Consider the following 22,205-nt stretch of genomic DNA (forward strand, 5'->3'; position numbering starts at 1 on the left):
TCAGCCTAGCTCTTCATTGGCTAATGGTCCTGGCTGCCTCAGTGTTAAGTCTTTTGCTCTCTGAGCATGCTCAGGAACATGCTTACCACATTTCTTTTCTCTCTGAGCATGCTCAGGAACATGCTTACCACATGTCTTTGCTCTCTGAGCACGCTCAGGAACATGCTTACCACATGTCTTTGCTCTCTGAGCATGCTCAGGAACATGCTTACCACATGTCTTTGCTCTCTAAGCATGCCCAGGAACATGCTTACCACATGTCTTTGCTCTCTGAGCATGCCCAGGAACATGCTTATCACATGTCTTTGCTCTCTGAGCATGCTCAGGAACACGCTTACCACATGTCTTTGCTCTCTGAGCATGCTCAGGAACATGCTTACCACATGTCTTTGCTCTCTAAGCATGCCCAGGAACATGCTTACCACATGTCTTTGCTCTCTGAGCATGCCCAGGAACATGCTTATCACATGTCTTTGCTCTCTGAGCATGCTCAGGAACACGCTTACCACATGTCTTTGCTCTCTGAGCATGCTCAGGAACACGCTTACCACATGTCCTCATTCTTCATTGCTCACAGTTTATTTTGGCATGAAATGTTTTCATTGTATTTGTGTAGTAACATCCTGGCAGGAACCTCAGAAATATTAAAAATATAAGATTCCAAATACCAAAGATTGTACTGTGCAGGCAAATGAATAGAGTTAGAAGACAGACAACTGCTTATCTGTGGCCTGGGTTAGAGAGAAGATAGGAGTGGGGATTGATTGGGCAAAATCAGATTCTGCTGGTAATTATAGATTGCTATGACTTCATTAAACAACAATGACTTTTACAGTTAAAATGAGCATATTTTATATTCACAGTATAAATGTGTATTAAGACTATTTTAATAAAAACAGCTTCAAATTTCAATGAAGTGATTTTAAAGCAATAAATTGTTGGATGGTGTGTCCTCTTTGCTTCTTTAGCACCCAGGCTAAGGGTGAGTGAATTCTTTATTCATAAAGTCAACCCCACTACAAACAAGTCTGGCTTAATTTCCTCTAATCCTTGTTCACTGTGACCACACTGCTGCTCACAAAGCACATTTTAACAATACAGTATAAAATGAGCCCCTTGGCATCTCTCCCCAGCTATGCCTTTCTTCTTTGTCTCATTCTGGGGTGGAACACACACACACACACACACACACACACACACACACACACAGACACAGACACACACACACATCTCAAGAAATTAAACACCAAGAAAGAAAATAACCCAATTAAAAAATGGGACACAGAACTAAATAGAAAATTCTCAACAGTAGAATCTTGAATGGCCAAGAAGAACTTAAAGAAATGCTCAACATCCTTAGTCATTAGGGAAATGCAAATGCAAATGATTCTCTGATTCCATCTTACAACAGTCACAATGGCCAAGATAAAAAATTCAAGTGACAGCACATGCTGGTAAGGATGTAGAGAAAGGGGAAGACTCCTTCCTTGTTGGTGGGAGTGCAACCACTCTGTAAATCAAACTTGTACAACTATTTTGGAAATCAATCTTGTGCTTTCTCAGAAAATTGGGAATAGTGCTACCTCAAGATCCAGCTATTCCACCCCTGGGCACATACCCAAAAGATGCTCCACCATACAACAAGGACACTTGGTCAGCTGTGTTCATAGCAGCTTTATTCACAATATCCAGAATCTGGAAACAACCTAGATGTCCCTCAGCTAAAGAATGGATAAAGAAACTGGCACATTTGCACAATGCAATACTACTCAGCTATTAAAAACAAAAACAAAAAGTCATGAATTTTTCAGGTGAATGGATGGATCCTTAGTGACCCAGAAAGACACACATGGTATGTACTCACTTATAAGTGGATTTCAGCCATATTGTACAGGGTTAACATACTACAATGCATAGAACCAAAGAAAATAAGTAACAAGGAGGATACAAGAAAGGATGCTTAAATCTCACTTACAAGGGGAAATAGAATAGACAGAGGTACTGGTTAAAGAGAAGGAAAGACATAGGAGAGGGAACACAGAGGGAAATAAGGGTAGAGATCAGACCTGGGCACAGCAGGACCAGGAGAACAGAAGGCCTGTAAAGAAAAGAGAAACTGTGGATGGGGGCATCTCTGTGACAAGCTGGAGACCTAAGTCAGGGCAGGCTCCTGGGAGGATATGAGGGGGACTCTAGCACAGATTCCTAGTAGCAGGAGCCATGGAGACTGAAGAGGACACCTTCTAACTAGATAAGTCTCATAGTAGAGGGAGGGTAACACCAAAAAAAAAAAAAAAAAAAAAAAAAAAAAAAAACAACCCACAAAAACTTTTACCCCAAATTCACCCTGCCTACAAGAGGTGCAGGGATAAAGACAGAGCAGATAGAGCAGAGAGTGAGGGAATGTCCAACCAATGCCTGGCCCAGCCCAAGACTCAGTCCATTGGAGAGAGAACCCCTGGCACTATTAAAAATATTCTGCTACTCTTGTAGAAAGGAGCCTAGAAGAGTTGTCCTCTGAGAGGCTCCACCCAGAAGCAGTTTGAAACAGATGCTGAGACTCACAACCAAATTTTGGGTGAAGCATAGGAAGTGTTGTGAAAAAGAGTGGGGGCAGGGACAGAAAAAGACCTGGAGGTGACAGGAGCTCCACAAGAAGACCAACAGAGCCAACTATCCAGGGTCCAGAGGGACTTGCTGAGACAGAAGCACCAACCAAGGACCATGCATGGGACTGGACCTAGGCCTCCTACAAAGATGTAGCAGATGGGCAGCTCAGGCTTCATGTGGGTCCTCTAGTAAGGGGAGTGGGGGCTGTCTCTCACATGGACTCCATTGCCAGCTTTTTGATCACTTGCCCTGGCAGAATGGCCTTGCCAGACCACAGGGGCAGAGGACATACTCAGTCCTGATGTGACTTGTAGAGCTGGGGTGGAATGGAAGGAGGCCTCCCCTTCTCTGAGGACTAGGTGAGGGGAGATGGGGGAGAGTGAAGGTGGGTGGGACTGAAAGGTGAGGAGGTATGGGGCTATGACCAGCATGTAAAGTTAAAAAAAATTGTTTAAAAAAATTTTCAGGTGTGTTTATACATTACATCACATATCAAAACAGGAGTGTATGTGTGGCGTGCATGCTTGTGTGTGTGTGTGTGTGTGTGTGTGTGTGTAGGGATTTTTGGGTTGGTAGACCACCTTACCTTAAACAGATGTTCAGCTATTGTGCAGTTTCTGTGCACCCGGCTGTTATATGTTTACCTCCACCCTCTTAGTAGGTTTTGGTATGTAGCCCTGTCTTGCCTGGAACTCATTATGTGGCCCAGGCTGGCATCAATCTGTGGTAATCCTCCTACCTCTGCCTCCTAAGTACTAGAATTATAGGTTGTGCACATGTCGTGATGTCAGGCAAATATTTTCTTCTTATGCCAATAAACACACCATCAGCCTTTATCCAACTTATTCTGTTGGCTGATGCCTGAAACAAGAATGATATAGAATTAAACAAAACACACGTATAGCTTCTTTCCATTTTACTCTTAACAAACATATTGTACAAGAATCACAAATTTCTTTTGAGAAAATTTAAATCTCCCACACTCCCAACACCCTTCCCTGGTTAGGCATGATGGAGAGGGACAACTTAAAGGAGGAGGAGATGAAGAGCCACATGGAAGCCTGCGAGCTTACAAATGAGTGTAAGAAGAATGCAACTGAAGGACAGCAGCCTTCGTGTGAAATGAAAGAAGAATGGAAGGTACTGAGAATTCAAGGGTGAAGGAGGGATCCGGTAGAGAGTGGAAGGGAAGAGAAGGACAGAGTGGTTGTTGGGCTAACTAAATGGATATAAGAAAAAGCTTTATGGATCCCTGCTACTTAGTAAGATAACTTTAAATTACAATAACAAAAAGAGTTTGGATGGACTTACCCTATGTGGGTGAACAATGTTCCTCCCAGAAGACAATACTATTAATTGAAAATCAAAGTATAGGGCATAAGGCACTTCTTTATGATACCACACAGTTTTTTTTTTTATAGGATGTAGAGAAATAAATCACTCTTAAACTAACCTGAAGTGTTCTCTCTGCTGGCTAGCTTTCATAGTGTCAGCTAGTGCTATGAAGGCTGTTGGATGACTTGGTACCATGTGTGTGTGAGCAGAGCTGATAACTTAATGAGTTAACAAACAAACAAAAAAACCCCATAAAGTTGGGAGGGGGATATTCAGGGAGCTGGATGGGAGAAATAAAGGCTAGGTTTGTTTATATTTCATTGTATACATATATAAAGTCTAAAAATATAAATATATTTCTGAAGTATGATTCACTAAAAGTTGTTTCAATTACAAAATGTATATTAGCACATTTCATTCTTTTGTTATTTTATCTTAGTTAAAAAATCAAAGATTACCATTAGAGAATGTATTTCATAAAATAAGCACATTTATTAGTATGCTCAATTAATATGGTGATAAAAGATTAAACTGACACAAACAGATGGATTTAGGATCACTGACACCTCCTGAAGTGCTAACAATGACACACAGGAGGGCAGAGAAAGTACAGGGCAGAGGCTGTTCTGTGATGTGAGGTTGAGCCCTGGGTCAGTCACCCGAGTTGCTGATTTCTGTTCTATAAACCTTCAGTGCTTATGTGTTCCCATGAAACCAGAGGGCAGCCTGGCTTACAGCAGTAAGGACATATCCTCAAAAGGTCATCCCACCACCTGGACACTGCTACTTGTGCAGCTTAGCTTTATTAGATTCTTAAGCTTCGTCAATGGGCAATGTAGTGGTTTTCTCAGGACACCATGGAAACAGAATAGTGAGGTTTCTGTAATTTTTAAAGCACTTTCATGACAAGTGGTCCACGTTATCTTTAAAATATATTTTAGGAAGCTGAGTGTTGGTGATATTCAAATGGCACTGAAAATTCATAAGAACATATTATATAACCACACCAAGATCTTACGATTTGTACTAAAGAAGCAAGAAAGAATGATGGCATGGCTTCTCAGAATAGCACAGGCTTTTCAGAACATTGTTTCTGAGACATATGTGCAACTATGTGAAAATGACAGGAGTCAGCACATAGCACACACAGCTGAAAATAATGCCACACATACTGAGTGACTTTACAAACACATCCGTAAGTATTCATAGACAAACAAAGCTATACATAATTTTAACAAAGGAATAAAAATCCACTTTTATGTGCACATGGGGTTTATACAAATAGCTTTGCCTTCTAGAGCACTTTCCTCTTTTTGTATATTTCTCATAGTAGAGTACACAAACAAGCCCGGAACATTCAGAAAGATTCCTTTTGGTTCTATAGCATTGGCTTTGAATGAAGTGTCAGATTTTGTTATTTCCTAGACAGTAAAATGAAATATAACCAAAAGCAGAGGACAAGCTTTTAAGTTTAGTACATTTCATTTGTAATAGGAAGATCTTTCCAACGGTATTTGGTCAAGCAATATCCCCAAGAAAATGGCTATAACTTCTTTGTTTTTCCTTTCTCCCCAAAGAAAAGATGGTACTGTGAAGACCCCCTGTTTGATGAATAGCATGCCTCTCAAAGCTTCAATAGCTAAATGTCCTACTTCTAACTACATGTAGGAAATAGGAATTATGGGTAATTCCCACTTGGGAGTCTGTCACTGAGCAAAATAAGCTTACCATGGAACATCAGGCAGGAAGACTGGGAACATTCAGTCTCCGAAGAATTTGATTCAAAAATAACCAAATCATATGCAACAGCAGCCTCACACAACACATGGGAAAATGAAGCTGATGAAGCATGAGGTTTGTGGCTTCCTGCAACTGATAAAATTTCATATGTACTGCAAGTAATGGCAACAAAATACACTCGAAGAAAAATTAGATCCCTCTACTAGCCAGGAATATTGCCATTAAACTTTTAACAAAGACCAAACATTGTGTACAGAGAGGCAGTAAGATGGCTGCCCCTATTTGCAGGTGGCACAGCACAAATGTTTGGCTCTATGACAGGGTTTGGGAGAACTACCTCTCCAAAGTCTACTGGTGCCGAAGCTCCTGCTGCTGCCGCCGCCTCCTCAGCTGTAGGTGCCACTGTACAGTCTCAGGCGACTGGGCAAGGGGGACACTCGGGATCTTCAGATGCTAAGATGAGAAAAATCAATTTCAATGCCCAAAAGATGGAACTCCCGAGGCAGAGGGTGACTACGGTCACTACCAGTTGGCCTGTATGGCAGGGAGGGAGATGCCGGCTTGCTTTAGTGTGGGTCACATTTACACAGGGCGTGTGGAAGGTGTTGTGTGGAGGAGCGCGTCCAGGCTTAGGAAAAATATCAGTAATTAAACACAGGGAAGTGACTGGATGACAGAACCCATGCATGTTTCCTGCCCTAAAGGAGAATGCTAGATTCCCCTGGACGGTCAGCGATTATATGCCGTTCTCTAGAGCGAGTTTTGTGTGTACACTTCTGAGACTACTAGTGCTCAGACAAACAAGCTGCTCTGTAACACAAGCAATGGTGACGCATGCTGTTCAAACAAGGGCGGAGCCATTGTCCTCGTGCATCTCCAGCAGTGCAGAATACATCTGTTCAATCTGTGTTTCAAAAAAAGCTTTCATGTGAGAAAACAAAGAGATGCCAGCATATGTGTGTGTGTGTGTGTGTGTGTGTGTGTGTGTGTGCATATATATATGTGTGTGTGTGTGTGTGCATATATATGCCTGCCTTTGTAAAAGAAAGCATTTTACTACATTAAAAGACATTTTGACTGATGGGCCTGGCAGCATATACCTATAACCCTTGCGCTTGTAAGTCTGAGGCAGACGGGTTACAAGTTTGAGGACAGTCTTGGGAATATAGTCTAAAACGCAAATTTCTGATTAGAAGACTATGTTGTGCTTGAAACAAGCAATTGTTTTACTTTTTCATTCTATAATAAATGTTTAATAAATTTTGATGGCTTTTTGATGGCTTTATGTTTTAATGAAATATGGACACCTTGTATTTTGAAAAACATTTCAGACTTGAATGCAATATGGTAAATATATTAAAACAAAATCATTTACAAGAACATTTACTATCTCTGGAAGCCATACCACATAATAGATGTTTAGAGGTAAAGAAACCATTTTCAAGACCTGGCATTTTTACACAGGCACTTCTACCAGATCCATCACGTTTCATGTATGGTGGAGTGACAAATGAACACAAATTATGACAGATGCTCACAGAGCAGAATTTGTTATAGAAGCCATTCAGAGTCACTCAATCAAACTATTTCTTGGTTTCCTCTACACTTTACTCCCAGGAAGACTATCAATCATAGATTTTAATTAATGGCTTATACATTGTTTTGTTAATAATTTTTGATGTACTGTATTTTATTTGTTTTAAATGTTACACTTTTATTAATACAAATAATTAAAAAACCAGATATACTTACAAAACAAAGCACAAAGCAAATTATGATCCCTCAGATAAATGCAATTATATCTTTGCAAAATATGAGATCACGGAAAAATACCTTAAGATACACTAGAAGTTTCTGTTTACAGTAAAAGAACTTTTGAAATTTCAATGAGAGAATGAAAATGTAATGTTTCCTTATAGTATTTTTACATATAACTAAGTGAATGCACACTAATCTTTATGTATTTTACATTAAAAAGCATGAAAAATCTACAAATTTATATGATTATCAATTACATTAGAAGAACTTGTCAAGTGGTTTAAAAATTAAAGCACACTGGGATTGCATACTGAAGCAATAAATTTCTCATTGGTGCATTTGACTGGCAATGTATGTTCATTATGTGCATGTTTTGTATCCAGATTTTGTTATAGGTTTGGTTACATTTCTTTGTTTTTAGACATAATAATCCATCATTTGAGAGAAATATTTATTTTCAGGTTAATATGAAAATGTGTGCCTATTGATTCACATTTTTATTTTGTCATAAAAGACAAAAGAGCATGTGCATAATATTATATAAAAATGATGTATTCCTAGATTTGAAATATATGACTGCATTTTAAAGGTCTTTAAAAATTAAAATATAATTCCATCATTTCCCCACTTTCTTTTGGTCCTTCTAACCTTTTCCATGCCTCCACCTTGCTATCTCTCAAACTCAAGGATTCTATTTCTTTAGTAGTTGACATGTACGTATGTATGTATGTATGTATGTATGTATGTATGTATGTATATATATATATTCCTAAACATAAATAGAAAGTGCTTAATGATTGAAATTTGAAGTCATATGTGCATCAAATTAGATAATTCAATTCAACATTAAGTTTAAGACACACATGCTCCCTTTGTATTTTCTTCAGATGATTTGGAAGTAGGCAATGTGCTAGTTACAGAACGTTAAGAAAATCACGTCTTAGTACTAGTACTTTGGTAAGATTCCTGCCTGACCATTTGCTGTTTTCATAGGTCATAAACAATTCAATAATGAAACTGTCCAACAGAATGTTACTATATTTTTTCATTAATAATATAATTATTCTTTTTCTTTTAACTGTTGTTTTAAATATACACATGCACACTCACACACGCTCACATCTGTAATATATAAACACCATCTTTTCAGTTCTTATAATTTACTTGTATGCATATGATTTCAGGGCTAACAATTTGGTATAGGATAACCATTTTCTCACTCTCAGCATTTCCCAGTCGCCTGTAGTTTTTTGACTAGGATTTTGGCACATGAGGTTTCCCACTTGGGTGTTAGCAGGTCCGTTGGTGCCCTCACTATTCAAGTCTTATTTAGGCAGCCATGCTGGTGAGATTTCATCAGTGTAGCTTCTCTAAAATTTCTAGGAGATGAAATCTCACAGAAAACCCATTGTCCCTCTGACTCTTACAATATTTCTGACCCTCTTCCAGTATGATCTGTGAGCCTTAGGTGCAAGAGTTCTGTTGTAGACGTAGACACAAATTAGGCACACCACATTTTATTCATATATTACATAATGTTTTCAACCACATGTCATTAGCCACATGAGATTAATAAAACTCAGTGAACTGTGAGTATGCTTTTTTTTATTTTAAAAGAGTCCTTTGCCAGGTAGTCTTTGGCCAAAAAGAAAAAAAAAGTTTAAAAAAAAATGTAGCTTTAAAAACCTCAGAGGATGAATTAAATAAATTCAATTGTGTTTGAACAAAATTAAGTTTCGAAATACTTTCGTTTTAAAATGCACGTAATAACACTTTAAATATTGCATCTATCTGTTAATATATTACAAAATGAGATCAATAAATAACTAGGAGGTTGTATATGAAAAGCCTGCAAGTGTCTCTGGAATAAGGAGTGAATGAGGTGAAAGGTAAAGAAAGGGGACAGAGCACGAAAAACCTGTTGAGCGCAAAAAAAAAAAAAAAAAAAAAAAAAAAAAAAAAAATCTATTTTAGGTCTTCGTTTTTGTTAAGCATTAATAAACAATGAAAAGAGGGAATTCCAGCACAGGGTCTTGTTGAAGTTTTAAAGCAAGAAACTTAGACAAGGTGCCTAGGAGGGAGCCACGCTTGTCTCTTAACTACACTCCCTTGGTTCAACCCCAGAGGATCATTATTCCTTTAACTTAGGTGCAGTCTCTATCAGTATCCTCATCCTAACCCACTCACCTCCCGCAGGAAGAACGGTGTCTTGTTTTCCTTGCACTTTCTCTCAGCACTAGCCTCTTGACTGGCTCCAGACTCTGAGGCTAGATCTACACCCTTCTGCTTGCCATCCCAGTATTCACACATTACTCCGCAATTAGCAGCAAACATTTATTTCTGGTCATTGAACACTTTTTATTGAGCATGCACTATATAAAGACAGCTCACACAGTGACTGGGAGTGATGGGAAATGGCAAGAGCTGTCTTCTGAAAGGAGCCATCTATCCCCTTTTCTTGGTCATTGTGCTTGGTGCTGTATTTTGGGATGTTTTGATAAGTAGTCCATGCTGTCTTTGAGCTCACCGTATCACCCAGGCTGGCCTCAAACACATGGTAATCCGCCTACTTCAGCCTTTGAATGCTGAAGTTATGGGTGTATGCCACATACATGACCTATTTTAGTTCACAAACCATTCTCTTTTCAACACAAGAGCTCTACTCCACTGATCTACTTTTCTTGGTGATATGAAAGAAATTCTCGGCTGGACCTCACATCTGCTCTTTTTGGGCCAACCTTAGGCAAGGCATATGGCTTTGCTGACTTGCATGCTCAGTGTGTGGAAAGGATACATTAATCCTTTCCTCGGTCTGTTGTGGTGCTAAAATCACAGCACATTCCATGTCATCCTTCACCTGTGTCTACCACACAAAAGCCTGGGGTATCACTGTGAGGTGTCAGTGTTCACAAATCATTATAATTCCTTCCCTAGCCAACACTTCACACTTTCCCATTGGAAGATGCTTGTTTTCAGCACTGACTAATCCACTTCCACTGAACTTCTGATTCTGGCCAGGTGTGGTGGTGCACACCTTTAATCCCAGCACTCTGGAGGCAGAGGCAGGCTAATCGATGTGAGTTCGAGGCCAGCCTGGTCTACAAAGTGAGTCCAGGACAGCTAAGGCTGCCCAGAGAAACCCTGCGTCAAAAAACCAAACCAACCAACCAACCAACCAAACAAACAAAACAAAACAAAAACAAAAAATGAACTGCTGATTCTATCTCTCTTTATGTAATGCAGTATAATTTCACTTAAACCTTTCCTCTATCTCTGATTTTGCCTGGCTTGCTATAATAGGCTGCTGCTCTGACCCTCTGTTGAATTTATGCTTCATATGATTGTCAAACAGACTGCAGCCTCATCATTTCCGTATGGACTGAGTTGCATTCCCTAAAGATCATACCTTAAGTAAGCATCTTAATTTCTAGTGAACACAAAATGTGGCTGGTTTTAAAGAAGTCATTAATTTAAAATGAAGCCATAAAGGTGGACCTTAATGCAGTATGATGGTTATGCTTACGAAAAGGGAAGTTTAGGACATACACAGAGGAAAAACTACACAGTGGCAGAGAGGGCACAGTTCTCTCTGCAAAGTCAGGAAAGTGGATGCAGAGAAATCAGCCCTGCTGCTACCTCCAGAGTTATCAGACTGGATTCATTGGGAGTATGATTGTCTCTTGGGCATGCCAACACTTCACAAGTTCAAATTAGCCTCTTCTCTGCAACTCTCCAACCTCAAACTGTTATTTACACTGCTTAAAGGACAACTTTGCCCATGTGGAAAACAGAGTCTCCCTTTACTTCTCTTTCTATCAGTCTTGCACGATTGCAACACCCTTATTCACTAAGGTGTTTACTCTTTCCTAAGTAAGTCTTGTGTCTTATCCATTTCACTGCTTTGATACAAGAATTGCTTCTTACCACTTCCTGGACGCAGACACTAAAAGCCTGTCCTCACACTCCTCAGCTCTTTCTCCCTCAAATTTGCCTTGGAATTTGCATATTACTACTTATGCTCATTCTTCAGCTTTGTGCTCTGAAGCAGGTCTTGGGTCCTCCAAAGCCAAGGTTGTTGTTTTCTCAGGCCAGCATATATACTAGATGTTGCATTAATAAACCATCTCAATACCTTTACTGATAAATTACTCACTGTTTGTTCAAAGTTAGAGACAGAAGAAAAAAAAAAAAAAAAGAACAAAGAACTTGCAACAAAATTCTCATCAGAACTGAAGTAAAAACGCTTTTGCAAATTCTCTATACGTAAATCTTTGCTAAACTATTACACACCAGTGTCCCAAAGAGTGTGAAGAACTAACATATTATTCCTATTGTGACCTTCATATATAAACTTTTTAGGGCTTAGTCAACTAACAGTCATTGGCAAAAAAATAAACACATTGATAAAAGCATTATTGTTCTAAGAATAAGTCTTAGAGAAGGAACCGGTCATCAGCTTTCAACATTGCAATTTAATGACCCTTGACAGCAGGAAGTAACTAGCAAAGGAATGTGGATGCAAAGTTTACATTCTTTGCTAAACAATTAATTTCAAAGCTAATGGAAGAAACTTTGTTTTGAAAAACAACTTCACGAAGTCTGCTTATTGTTTGGATTTGATTATGAGTTCCAAGAATGTTCTGGTGGTTTCATTTTCTGGGCCTGCTGGTGATAATTCTGTCATCTTAAGAGATATGTTTCATGAGTACAGTGTGATAAACAACCTTTGGATCAGAGGAGCCATGTTTGAAAAGTCTGCCTAACATTGGAGCCTGTTTAATTTTTTTTAACATTGGGTTTTTTTGTGTCTATCACAGAGGTAGGCAACATCTGGGAGTGTGCTCTTTTGTCCAGCATTACACTGCAACTGCTGACCCCATTGCCTGTAGAGGAATTTAATCCAGCAGCCTGACTGCTCTGGCAAGAGATCACATCCAAAGACTTTCTAGGTCTCTGTTATCAGGCTGGAATACAGACACCCTTAATGCATGCTTTCAAACCCAAATAATGAAGGTAAGGTTAGTTTATAGAAGGAAGCAACAGTGTTTGAAAGGGACATCTAGTTAAGGGGCAAAGAGAAAGATTTGGCAGAAGAAGTCAATAGGACACACCCAACTCTCATGAGAACAAGAGAGGAAAGAGGTCACTTAACAGTAGCATAGGGAGAGCGAGGTTCTTTGCTGAGAGTTTTACAGACATAAGTTGCAGAAAGAACAAGCTAGACACATGGGTGAAGATAGAACAAGCCAGAGAAAGAGAAGGGGCCAGAAGATTAAAACATGTTGCCAGAATTAGTTTGAAGCCAGGTAGAGAAACTAAGTTAGAAGTCAAGAGAAGCCAGTTTGAATTAGCTTTGAGAGGAGTTTAGGCCAGAACATCTGAGTTGAACTCGCCAGCCAGAATCCAGAAAGAGCTAGAAAGGCTTGGGAATGGCTCCCATCTCATCCCCTCAGCTAAGTAAATAAAAACAACATTTATATTTGCATTCTCTTCTTTGGCATGGAAACAATGCCTTTTTGGGAAGCTACAATGTCTAGAAGGTATCTGTGGTTGTGGGTAGAATGAAAGCTGGGCTGAGATTCTTTTTCTTATCTCCTACCTCCTGTTCTTTGTCTTCTTTTCAGATCCACTGATTAAAAATAAAATAAAAAAAGCAAATACAACCAACCTTGGCCATTCTACCCTGATACCACAGTGCTAGAAATAACAACACAGCTGTAGCTGCAGCTCTCTCCCGAGTTTATCTCTACTTTCAATATTTTGCAAGCTGAGAATGACTGTCTTAGGGAATTGTTAGATAGGTGCCTTCAGGCATTAATTTCTTTGCAAAATTTTCATCTACCCCAAGGCTTCTTTTCTATTATGCCATAACATCCTGGCAAACCTCTCTTCCTCATTACTGCCAGTAAGTCTTGGTCACAGTTGATTTACCGGTCACCCCTGAGATATGTGTATGGTTCTGGGAGCCCCATCTTTCTGTGTTATCTCTACACAGGGAGTTACCTTCAGTGGCTAGCTCATCATGATGCTCTGCAGGGCTTTAGCTGCCTGCCTGGAGCCATCTTCTACCTATTAGTACCGATGCCCTTCCACCAGCAATCCTTAGCTTTTGCTTCCAACAATTAGACTCCATGAAGTCTTGTGCATGGAATGCAGCCTGTATTAATTAGTACACGCAGAACTCTCGGTGCTCACTCTACAGCTGTTCAGCTGAAGCCTTTGATAACATGGCTGAACTGTAAGACCCAGTGCTGTTACTTCATGTACCTTTTGAGGCAAACAAGGTTGGTTCTCCTGGGCCCTGGAGGTGGGTGAATGTAGTTCCTTTCAGCTAGGATGTCCTCGGGTGCAATGACGAAATTCTACTCCCGAACTTTTGTTAAATACTCATTCCAGCCTCAATGGCTAATGACACAAACAACATTTTGATTGAAAAAAGGATGCTGGCATTTGGTCAAGGGCCAATTAACCTTTGTTTCCATTCTCTCCTCCCTCTCCCTAACAAGTCAGCATTCATAAGACAGCAAAAGGGCGCATCAATTCCTGGCCTTCATTAGACCTTATTGGTTGCCATAAACACTCAAGTTTTCTTAGCACACAAAGCAGTGTTGCTTCTACCCACACTCCTTACATGGTGGAGAGGAGTCCCTAAGCACACCCATTATTCACTTTTTAAAGTCTCATTAATGACTGGGGGATGCTGATACATTCTGTGTTGCTGATAGAAACCTTGCAGTGTCCTCTGTGTGATGGCATAACTGCCACACTGCCTTGACTGTTATGGCTGGCTGCTGTTCTTCATATCAATAACAGAAAAGATTTAAGGCTCTTTGTGTTGATTACCAGTGTTAGAAAGATTCAAAACGGGCTTCCACCTTCCTGTTCTGGTCAATATCCTTTTTGTATCACTCTTTCAGTATTATTATTATTATTATTTTTGACACAGGGTTTCTCTGTGTAACAGAGCCCTCGATGTCTTAGACTGGACTTGTAGACCATGCTGTCCTCTGACTTACAAAGATCTGCCTTCCTCTTCCTCTCAAGTGTTGTGGTTAAAGGTGTGCATTACCATGCCTAGTTATTACTAATTTTTAAAATGGTATTGGGGGTTAAACCAGGACTTCTTACATGCTTGGCAAGCCAAACATTCTCCTACCAAGCATGTCCCCATCACTTCGTGTGCATTCCCAGTGGTGTATGTTGAAGCTCTATCATTGGATATCATTACACACTTTTATTTTCCAGATAACTCACTATCTATTCAACTATTCTTTCAAAGACTTTATATAACGGCCACGGTTTTAGGCAATAGAGATGACAATGTGAAAAACACTTTTGCAGAAGGAACTCTTAGATTTTCAAGGGAAATAAACAAGTCAGTAAACAGAGTAAAGGTGGTGTCTACATAGCTGTTTCTGTAACTGTATCAGTGGGGCTTTAGTCTGAGCGGCTTGCAAGAGGCTTTCTAGGTCCACTTATCTCTAGAGTTGTGGGAAATAAGTGAGCAGAAGGGTAGGGGAAGCTCTGTGAGGTTGAGGGATCATATACACAGAAGCCCAGGAGCAAGTGTGTAATTTATGGAGTGACTCACAGGCTGTAGAAAAGAGAAAGGGTAGTGATGAGGAGACAAAGACAGAGAAAGGAATCCATAGGGGGATGTTATCTTAAAAGCCTGTGGATAGTTATTTCTGAAATTGTTAATGACTGAAGTCACTGAATTTACTAAAGATTTCAATGTCACAAGTGACACTGGATTTGTGTTTTCGCTTTGGACATAGAGCTGATGTCAATGAGAGCAGAGGACCAGAAATGGGCAATTCTTATGATGAACTGAATTAAAGCACAGGCAACAAACACGTAGAAAAGGGAAAATAAGATACACCACTCAGGATTGCAATTTGACACTGAGCGTGTACTTATTAGGTAATTGCCTTTACATATTGGCTTCATGAGGTGAATGACAGGGTCTATTTTATTCATCCTTCTATCTTCTGCACTGAGTCAGCTGCTGAGTGGATCTCATAATGAACGAACTTGAAGGTGACATTCATATTTTGTATCTGATACACTGGGAAGTCTATTGCGCAGTGAGTACAGAGCGGCGAACCAGCTGGGAAAGAGCTCTGTTCTCAGGGGCAAATCCGGGATACTTATCTGTGTTAACATAGAAATTATAATTGTGTGGCCAGTGATGGGGGTGGCTACTTTGTGTTGCAAGGACCACCACAGACCTTTACGGGTAAATGGCATTTGATTTGAGATTTGAATGATAATAAAGGAGGCTTAGACAGAAGGAAATGAATAAGCAAGTTAGACAGATTTGATGGAGCTTGTTGACTGACTAATGTGGGAGTAAGAAATAGGACTGAGATGATTCAGAGGCTCTAGAAAATGTTATTTCTATTAGTTGAGTTTGCAAATGCCAGGCAAAGTCCAGACAGTGAAGCAGAGGGAGAGCAGGACTGTCCCACTCCAACCTCACAGCACCTGGGATGTGTGGAACTTAAGATGGAGAGGCTCCAAGACGTGCCCACTAAGAACAGAAGGGGGTGGGCCACGAATGAAGAGCAGCCACCACGTTGCTAACTCTTAACGTGACAATTTTGCACTGACTACACTCGCTGAATGCTGTCCTGCTTCTGAACAGTGTCCTTTGTATCCCGACTTTTTCTCAAAGTCATGAGCTTTAAAAAAATTATTATTTATAGACACACACACACACACACACACACACACACACACACAAGTCCATTTAGTGTTGCACATATGTATATGTGCGGACCACTCATGATTGGATAATCTATCAAGGAGGTCGTCTCCTGAAGAAGATTGAGACTTCCTTTATCAGCAGCTATTAATTGCCTATTGCAATTAATGCAACCAATTGCATTCATGTAGGCATGAATTGCCTTCATGTAGGCATGTGGTCTTGTGAGCTTATTTCTACCCACCCTCACCCCCGTCCACACTGGCATAGCCACTGGTGATTTCACTGATTTATTTTGTTTATGCGACTATATTGCTGAGATTTCCAGGGTGGAGCTCTCTGTTGTAGATAGAGGATACTACCTCACAGCTGGTGTCCTCCTGGTCCTCTGTCTCTTAAAATAGTTCTGCCACCCGCTTCCCAACACCTCCCCCATCTGCCAGTGGCCTAGATCTTTCCACATTGGGTTAGCAAGCCCTAGGTATTTGCTTCCTCAGTGCTGAGATTACAGGAGTTGCCTGTCAATGCTCAGCTTTTTTTTTTTTTTTTTAAATGTAGGTTCTAGAGATTGAACTAGTACTTGTGTGTGTAAGGAGAGTATTTCTCATCGATGAGCTAGCGCCACAACTGTAAGTAAATACTTTTTAACACTGTCTCGGGCCACATACTGTTTCCTTTATGTCCAGATGCGGGCAATAATTCCACTTTATTTAAAACCAAACCAAACCAAACCAAAAACTTTTGTGCTTGATTTTGAAACCACTGTGCCGAATAGTGACAATCCAGAGTAGAGTGTGCCCGTGTGTGCACCAGCCTTCTAGAGACTATCCTTCTAGATACCTTGTAACTGGGGGCAGGAAGGGGAGGGTGGGGTTCGCAATGGAATGCTGTTTTAGCAGAGATGGCTCAACCTCAGAGAGTCGTCCTACTCGTCACATGCTGCACTCTTCAATGGGTGCCAGAAAGCCAGACTTTAGTAACTGATACTATAACTTGTCTGTGAGCCACAGGAACACCTGTGCTTCCAGCCCCACACAGGCAGGCATGGAAGCAAATCATCAAAGCAAGAGTGTCTGGTCTGGAAGCTAGCCTGAATTCCCTGCTGGCCCTCGGGGGTATGGCTTCTGTAGGAGGAACCATCCACCACCAGCAGCTGGTTCTTCTTACAGATCAGGGCTTTACTGTCTGAAGTACAGCTTGGATTTGGTAGTGTCTCTCTCTCTCTCTCTCTCTGGGGACATTATGCTGACTGTGTCAGACCTATTGGATGGATGCACTTTTGTTTTTCCGCTTGGTTTTCACTCCCAGCTTTCTATAAGCTGGACCTGTGCAATCATTCTTTGTGTCCAGCAGATTTCAAAGTTGAATTTGTTGTATGTTAGGGGAAAAAGTACCCAGAAACTCTTAGTGATGATCACATCAACACTTGTGGCACAAAGTCATGATATGCTGAGCTCACTGACCAATGTTCAGCCACGCACTTACTTCATACATCTAGAGAACATCTCAACGAGCTGCGGTGGCTTATGCCTTTAATCTTAATACTCAGGGAGGCAGAGGCAGGCAGATTGCTGCGAGTTCAAGGGCAGCCTGGTCTACAAATCGAGTTCAGGATGGTCAAGGCTACACAGAGAAACCCTGTCTCAAAAACAAAACAAAACACAAACAAATCAAACCAAAAACAAAAACAACACAAAACAAACAAACAAACACCCCCTAAAACCCCAAACCAAACCAAAACAAAAAAACCTGCCACCACCACTACCACCAAAAGAGCATTCCAGAAAAGTTCCAACACTGCTGAAAATATGGATTCTATAGTGGATTGCAACAAAATTTATATTTCTGATTGCACCTAAAATATACCAGTGGGAGTCTTTTCAACCTTTATAGGATTTGATGCCTTGACCATACATAATGTAAAATCATATATGTAAATTTTACTAATGTAAAATTAAAGTATGATTTATCTAAATTTGTGTGATTTGACACACCTATATTGTCAATAGTTATAAATAGTTGAAATATCAAGTGTTTGTCTTTCACCACCCTCCCGCCTAGCTGATCCAAGTACATAAGCCAGTATATATTTCTACTTTTTTCTCTGCAGTTGTATAATTGTGTACAACACACACACACACACACACACACAAATTGCAGGAAGCTATCAAGTTATTAGTTTGTAAAGGTTCACTATCTTATATGTACTTGGATGGCCCTTTTCTCCTCAACAATAATTTATAGACATGGGTTTAAAAATTCTGTGCACCATTATTGTTCAGCATTCACTCTATTAACAGACTTTTCTTAGTCTTCTTTTTCTTGGTATGAAATATTCCTGGCAATTGTTTTCAACATAGCATTAAGTCTAATAGAATTTTGTTATCAAGTGGCAAGTCTATTTACTAAATAGTCCACCCTTTCTCACTGACTTACATGATCAACATTGTCACACTTTAAGTTTTTACAAACATTGAGATCTACTTTTTGACTTCCTATTTTTTATTCTTACCTTTTATTTTGTAACAATATTTATTTGCCAAGAACTTTAAATACTGTCTTCTGATGTATGTTAAGATCATTCTTCTATCATTAATATTCATTAAAATTTATAGTTGACATTTATTTTTTCCCATTTGAACACAGATTGTCTCATTCAATTAAGAGCCTAAGGAAACTTCAGGGCAGTTTAGTTAAACTGATACTGAACTTCATAAAAAGAATTATAGCTTGAGATATTAAATCTTATGTAAGAACTACTTTTTCATTATTTTCATATCTTCTTTGCTTATCAACAATGATTTATTTTACAAATTTTATGCTTTTTCTGTGAAATTTACTCCTCTGTATCACAGGTTTTTTTTTTCCTCTAAGGAATGCAATATTTCTTTCAATTTTCTATCAGTATTTTTTTCTAGAAGGCATATAAAAATTATTAACATTCTTATATTTAGGCTCTCTCTATCTTACAAAATTATTTTTCTAGGGTTGGAGAGATGGGTCAGCAGAGGACCAGGGTTTGTTTCCATTTGGTCTCAGAATAATTTGTTACACCAGATTCAGGTATCTGACATCCTCTTCTGGTCTCCATGGCAACACACACACACACACACACACACACACACACACACACACACACACACACACACCATACAGCACAAATAAAATAATTTAGAAAATAATTGCTATTCATTTTATTAGTTTAGGTATTAAGTCTCAGATTTGCCAGCGCATGACGATTGTGTGTCAGCAAGGACATAGCCATTATTTATTTCCATTTGGGGGTTACAAGCCTGGCAGAGCTCATTTTCATTCCTCAACTACCTATAAGTGTTGAGTACTACTGAGGCTGCAGCTGAGGCTCAGGGACAAGCACCTGCTAGGTGTGGGAACGCCTAGGGTTTACGCTTAAGCTCTGCAGAAGACAACAAAAATGAAGGGAAGGGAGAGAGATGGGAGCTGTGCGATGCTGGCCAATGTGCTCAGCCCTTCCCTTGCTGTTTCTCGTTACAGATTTGGAACTTACAGCACATAGAGTGCACACAGTACATGCTGAGGAACAGCCTAATGACACCATGTGAGCTCAGCATGTTGCCAGGTATAACATGCACCCAGAATCTGTGAAATGTCTACAGATGTCTTGAGAGAGCATTAACCCCACAAATATGACAGCTGGATATGCAGAAAAGTGAAATTCAACACATGAAACTGCTACTGAGAAAATTGATATCACATCAACAAAGAAAAGATGAAATGCAAACAGGGTGGTCTGTTAAGCTTTGAACAACTACTAAACTAGAGAAGTGAGCCATCAGTAACCTGGGAGAGGTATGGGCATAGTCAGCTTAAATTTTATATCTGTATCATGTCTCCAAATAGTTATATATTAGTAGTTATGTATTATTTTGAGTGGGTTCTCTAGAGTGGAAAGCATTATTGCTTTCAAGTGAGTAAAAATGAGATTATCCTATTTATAAATTTGAAGAAACTATTTTCTACTAACTTGAATTACTTACATATGTGTCAACTTTGTTAACTTTAAACAAAAAATTACAGTTAGAGAAAGGTTGGCATTTCAGTTTTTATAATTTAGCTAAGAAAAATGTCTCTCAGTGTGATTATTTTGTGGTTACTTCTCAAAAGACAGATTTAAATGTGTTAGATCTATAAGTGCTATCACAACGGTAGAAGAGAATAAAATGTTGGTTCAAATTGTAACAAAAGCTAGTGTTAGTACATATGGGCAGGTCATTAGAAAAGCTAGTGTTAGTACACATGGGCAGGTCATTACAAAAGCTAGTGTTAGTACACGTGGGCAGGTCATTACAAAAGCTAGTGTTAGTACACGTGGGCAGGTCATTACAAAAGCTAGTGTTAGTACACGTGGGCAGGTCATTACAAAAGCTAGTGTTAGTACACGTGGGCAGGTCATTACAAAAGCTAGTGTTAGTACACATGGGCAGGTCATTACAGAAGCTAGTGTTAGTACACGTGGGCAGGTCATTACAAAAGCTAGTGTTAATACACGTGGGCAGGTCATTACAAAAGCTAGTGTTAGTACACGTGGGCAGGTCATTACAGAAGCTAGTGTTAGTACACGTGGGCAGGTCATTACAAAAGCTAGTGTTAGTACACATGGGCAGGTCATTACAAAAGCTAGTGTTAGTACACGTGGGCAGGTCATTACAAAAGCTAGTGTTAATACACGTGGGCAGGTCATTACAAAAGCTAGTGTTAGTACACGTGGGCAGGTCATTACAAAAGCTAGTGTTAGTACACGTGGGCAGGTCATTACAAAAGCTAGTGTTAGTACACATGGGCAGGTCATTACAGAAGCTAGTGTTAGTACACGTGGGCAGGTCATTACAAAGCTAGTGTTAGTACACGTGGGCAGGTCATTACAAAAGCTAGTGTTAGTACACGTGGGCAGGTCATTACAAAAGCTAGTGTTAGTACACGTGGGCAGGTCATTACAGAAGCTAGTGTTAGTACACGTGGGCAGGTCATTACAGAAGCTAGTGTTAGTACACGTGGGCAGGTCATTACAAAAGCTAGTGTTAATACACGTGGGCAGGTCATTACAAAAGCTAGTGTTAGTACACGTGGGCAGGTCATTACAAAAGCTAGTGTTAGTACACATGGGCAGGTCATTACAAAAGCTAGTGTTAGTACACATGGGCAGGTCATTACAGAAGCTAGTGTTAGTACACATGGGCAGGTCATTACAGAAGCTAGTGTTAGTACACGTGGGCAGGTCATTACAGAAGCTAGTGTTAGTACACATGGGCAGGTCATTACAAAAGCTAGTGTTAGTACACGTGGGCAGGTCATTACAAAAGCTAGTGTTAGTACACGTGGGCAGGTCATTACAGAAGCTAGTGTTAGTACACGTGGGCAGGTCATTACAGAAGCTAGTGTTAGTACACGTGGGCAGGTCATTACAAAAGCTAGTGTTAGTACACGTGGGCAGGTCATTACAAAAGCTAGTGTTAGTACACGTGGGCAGGTCATTACAGAAGCTAGTGTTAGTACACGTGGGCAGGTCATTACAAAAGCTAGTGTTAGTACACGTGGGCAGGTCATTACAGAAGCTAGTGTTAGTACACGTGGGCAGGTCATTACAGAAGCTAGTGTTAGTACACATGGGCAGGTCATTACAAAAGCTAGTGTTAGTACACATGGGCAGGTCATTACAGAAGCTAGTGTTAGTACACGTGGGCAGGTCATTACAGAAGCTAGTGTTAGTACACGTGGGCAGGTCATTACAAAAGCTAGTGTTAGTACATATGGGCAGGTCATTACAAAAGCTAGTGTTAGTACACATGGGCAGGTCATTACAAAAGCTAGTGTTAGTACACATGGGCAGGTCATTACAGAAGCTAGTGTTAGTACACATGGGCAGGTCATTACAGAAGCTAGTGTTAGTACACGTGGGCAGGTCATTACAGAAGCTAGTGTTAGTACACATGGGCAGGTCATTACAAAAGCTAGTGTTAGTACACATGGGCAGGTCATTTAACCCTGTTGTCTATGGATATCAAATTAGATCATAATT

General features: G+C 40.0%; 1 protein-coding gene across 2 annotated transcripts in view; it reads right to left on the reverse strand.

Annotated features, from left to right (window-relative positions):
- The window catches only part of Lrrc7 (leucine rich repeat containing 7), a 471,125-nt gene that overhangs the window by 167,237 nt on the left and 281,683 nt on the right, over positions 1–22,205 (reverse strand). Inside the window, exon 8 of one of the 2 annotated variants that reach the window (XM_051165942.1) lies at positions 4,756–6,138. The exons of the other annotated variant lie outside the window; for it this stretch is intronic. Within the exon in view, the coding sequence (XP_051021899.1) occupies positions 6,132–6,138 (7 nt within the window). The 3' untranslated portion in view covers positions 4,756–6,131. Of the gene's footprint in view, positions 1–4,755; positions 6,139–22,205 lie in introns of those variants that run through there. 2 annotated transcript variants of the gene reach the window in all.

This window comes from Acomys russatus, chromosome 23 (genome assembly GCF_903995435.1).
Source record: "Acomys russatus chromosome 23, mAcoRus1.1, whole genome shotgun sequence".
In the NCBI taxonomy this organism is placed as follows: Eukaryota; Metazoa; Chordata; class Mammalia; order Rodentia; family Muridae; genus Acomys; species Acomys russatus.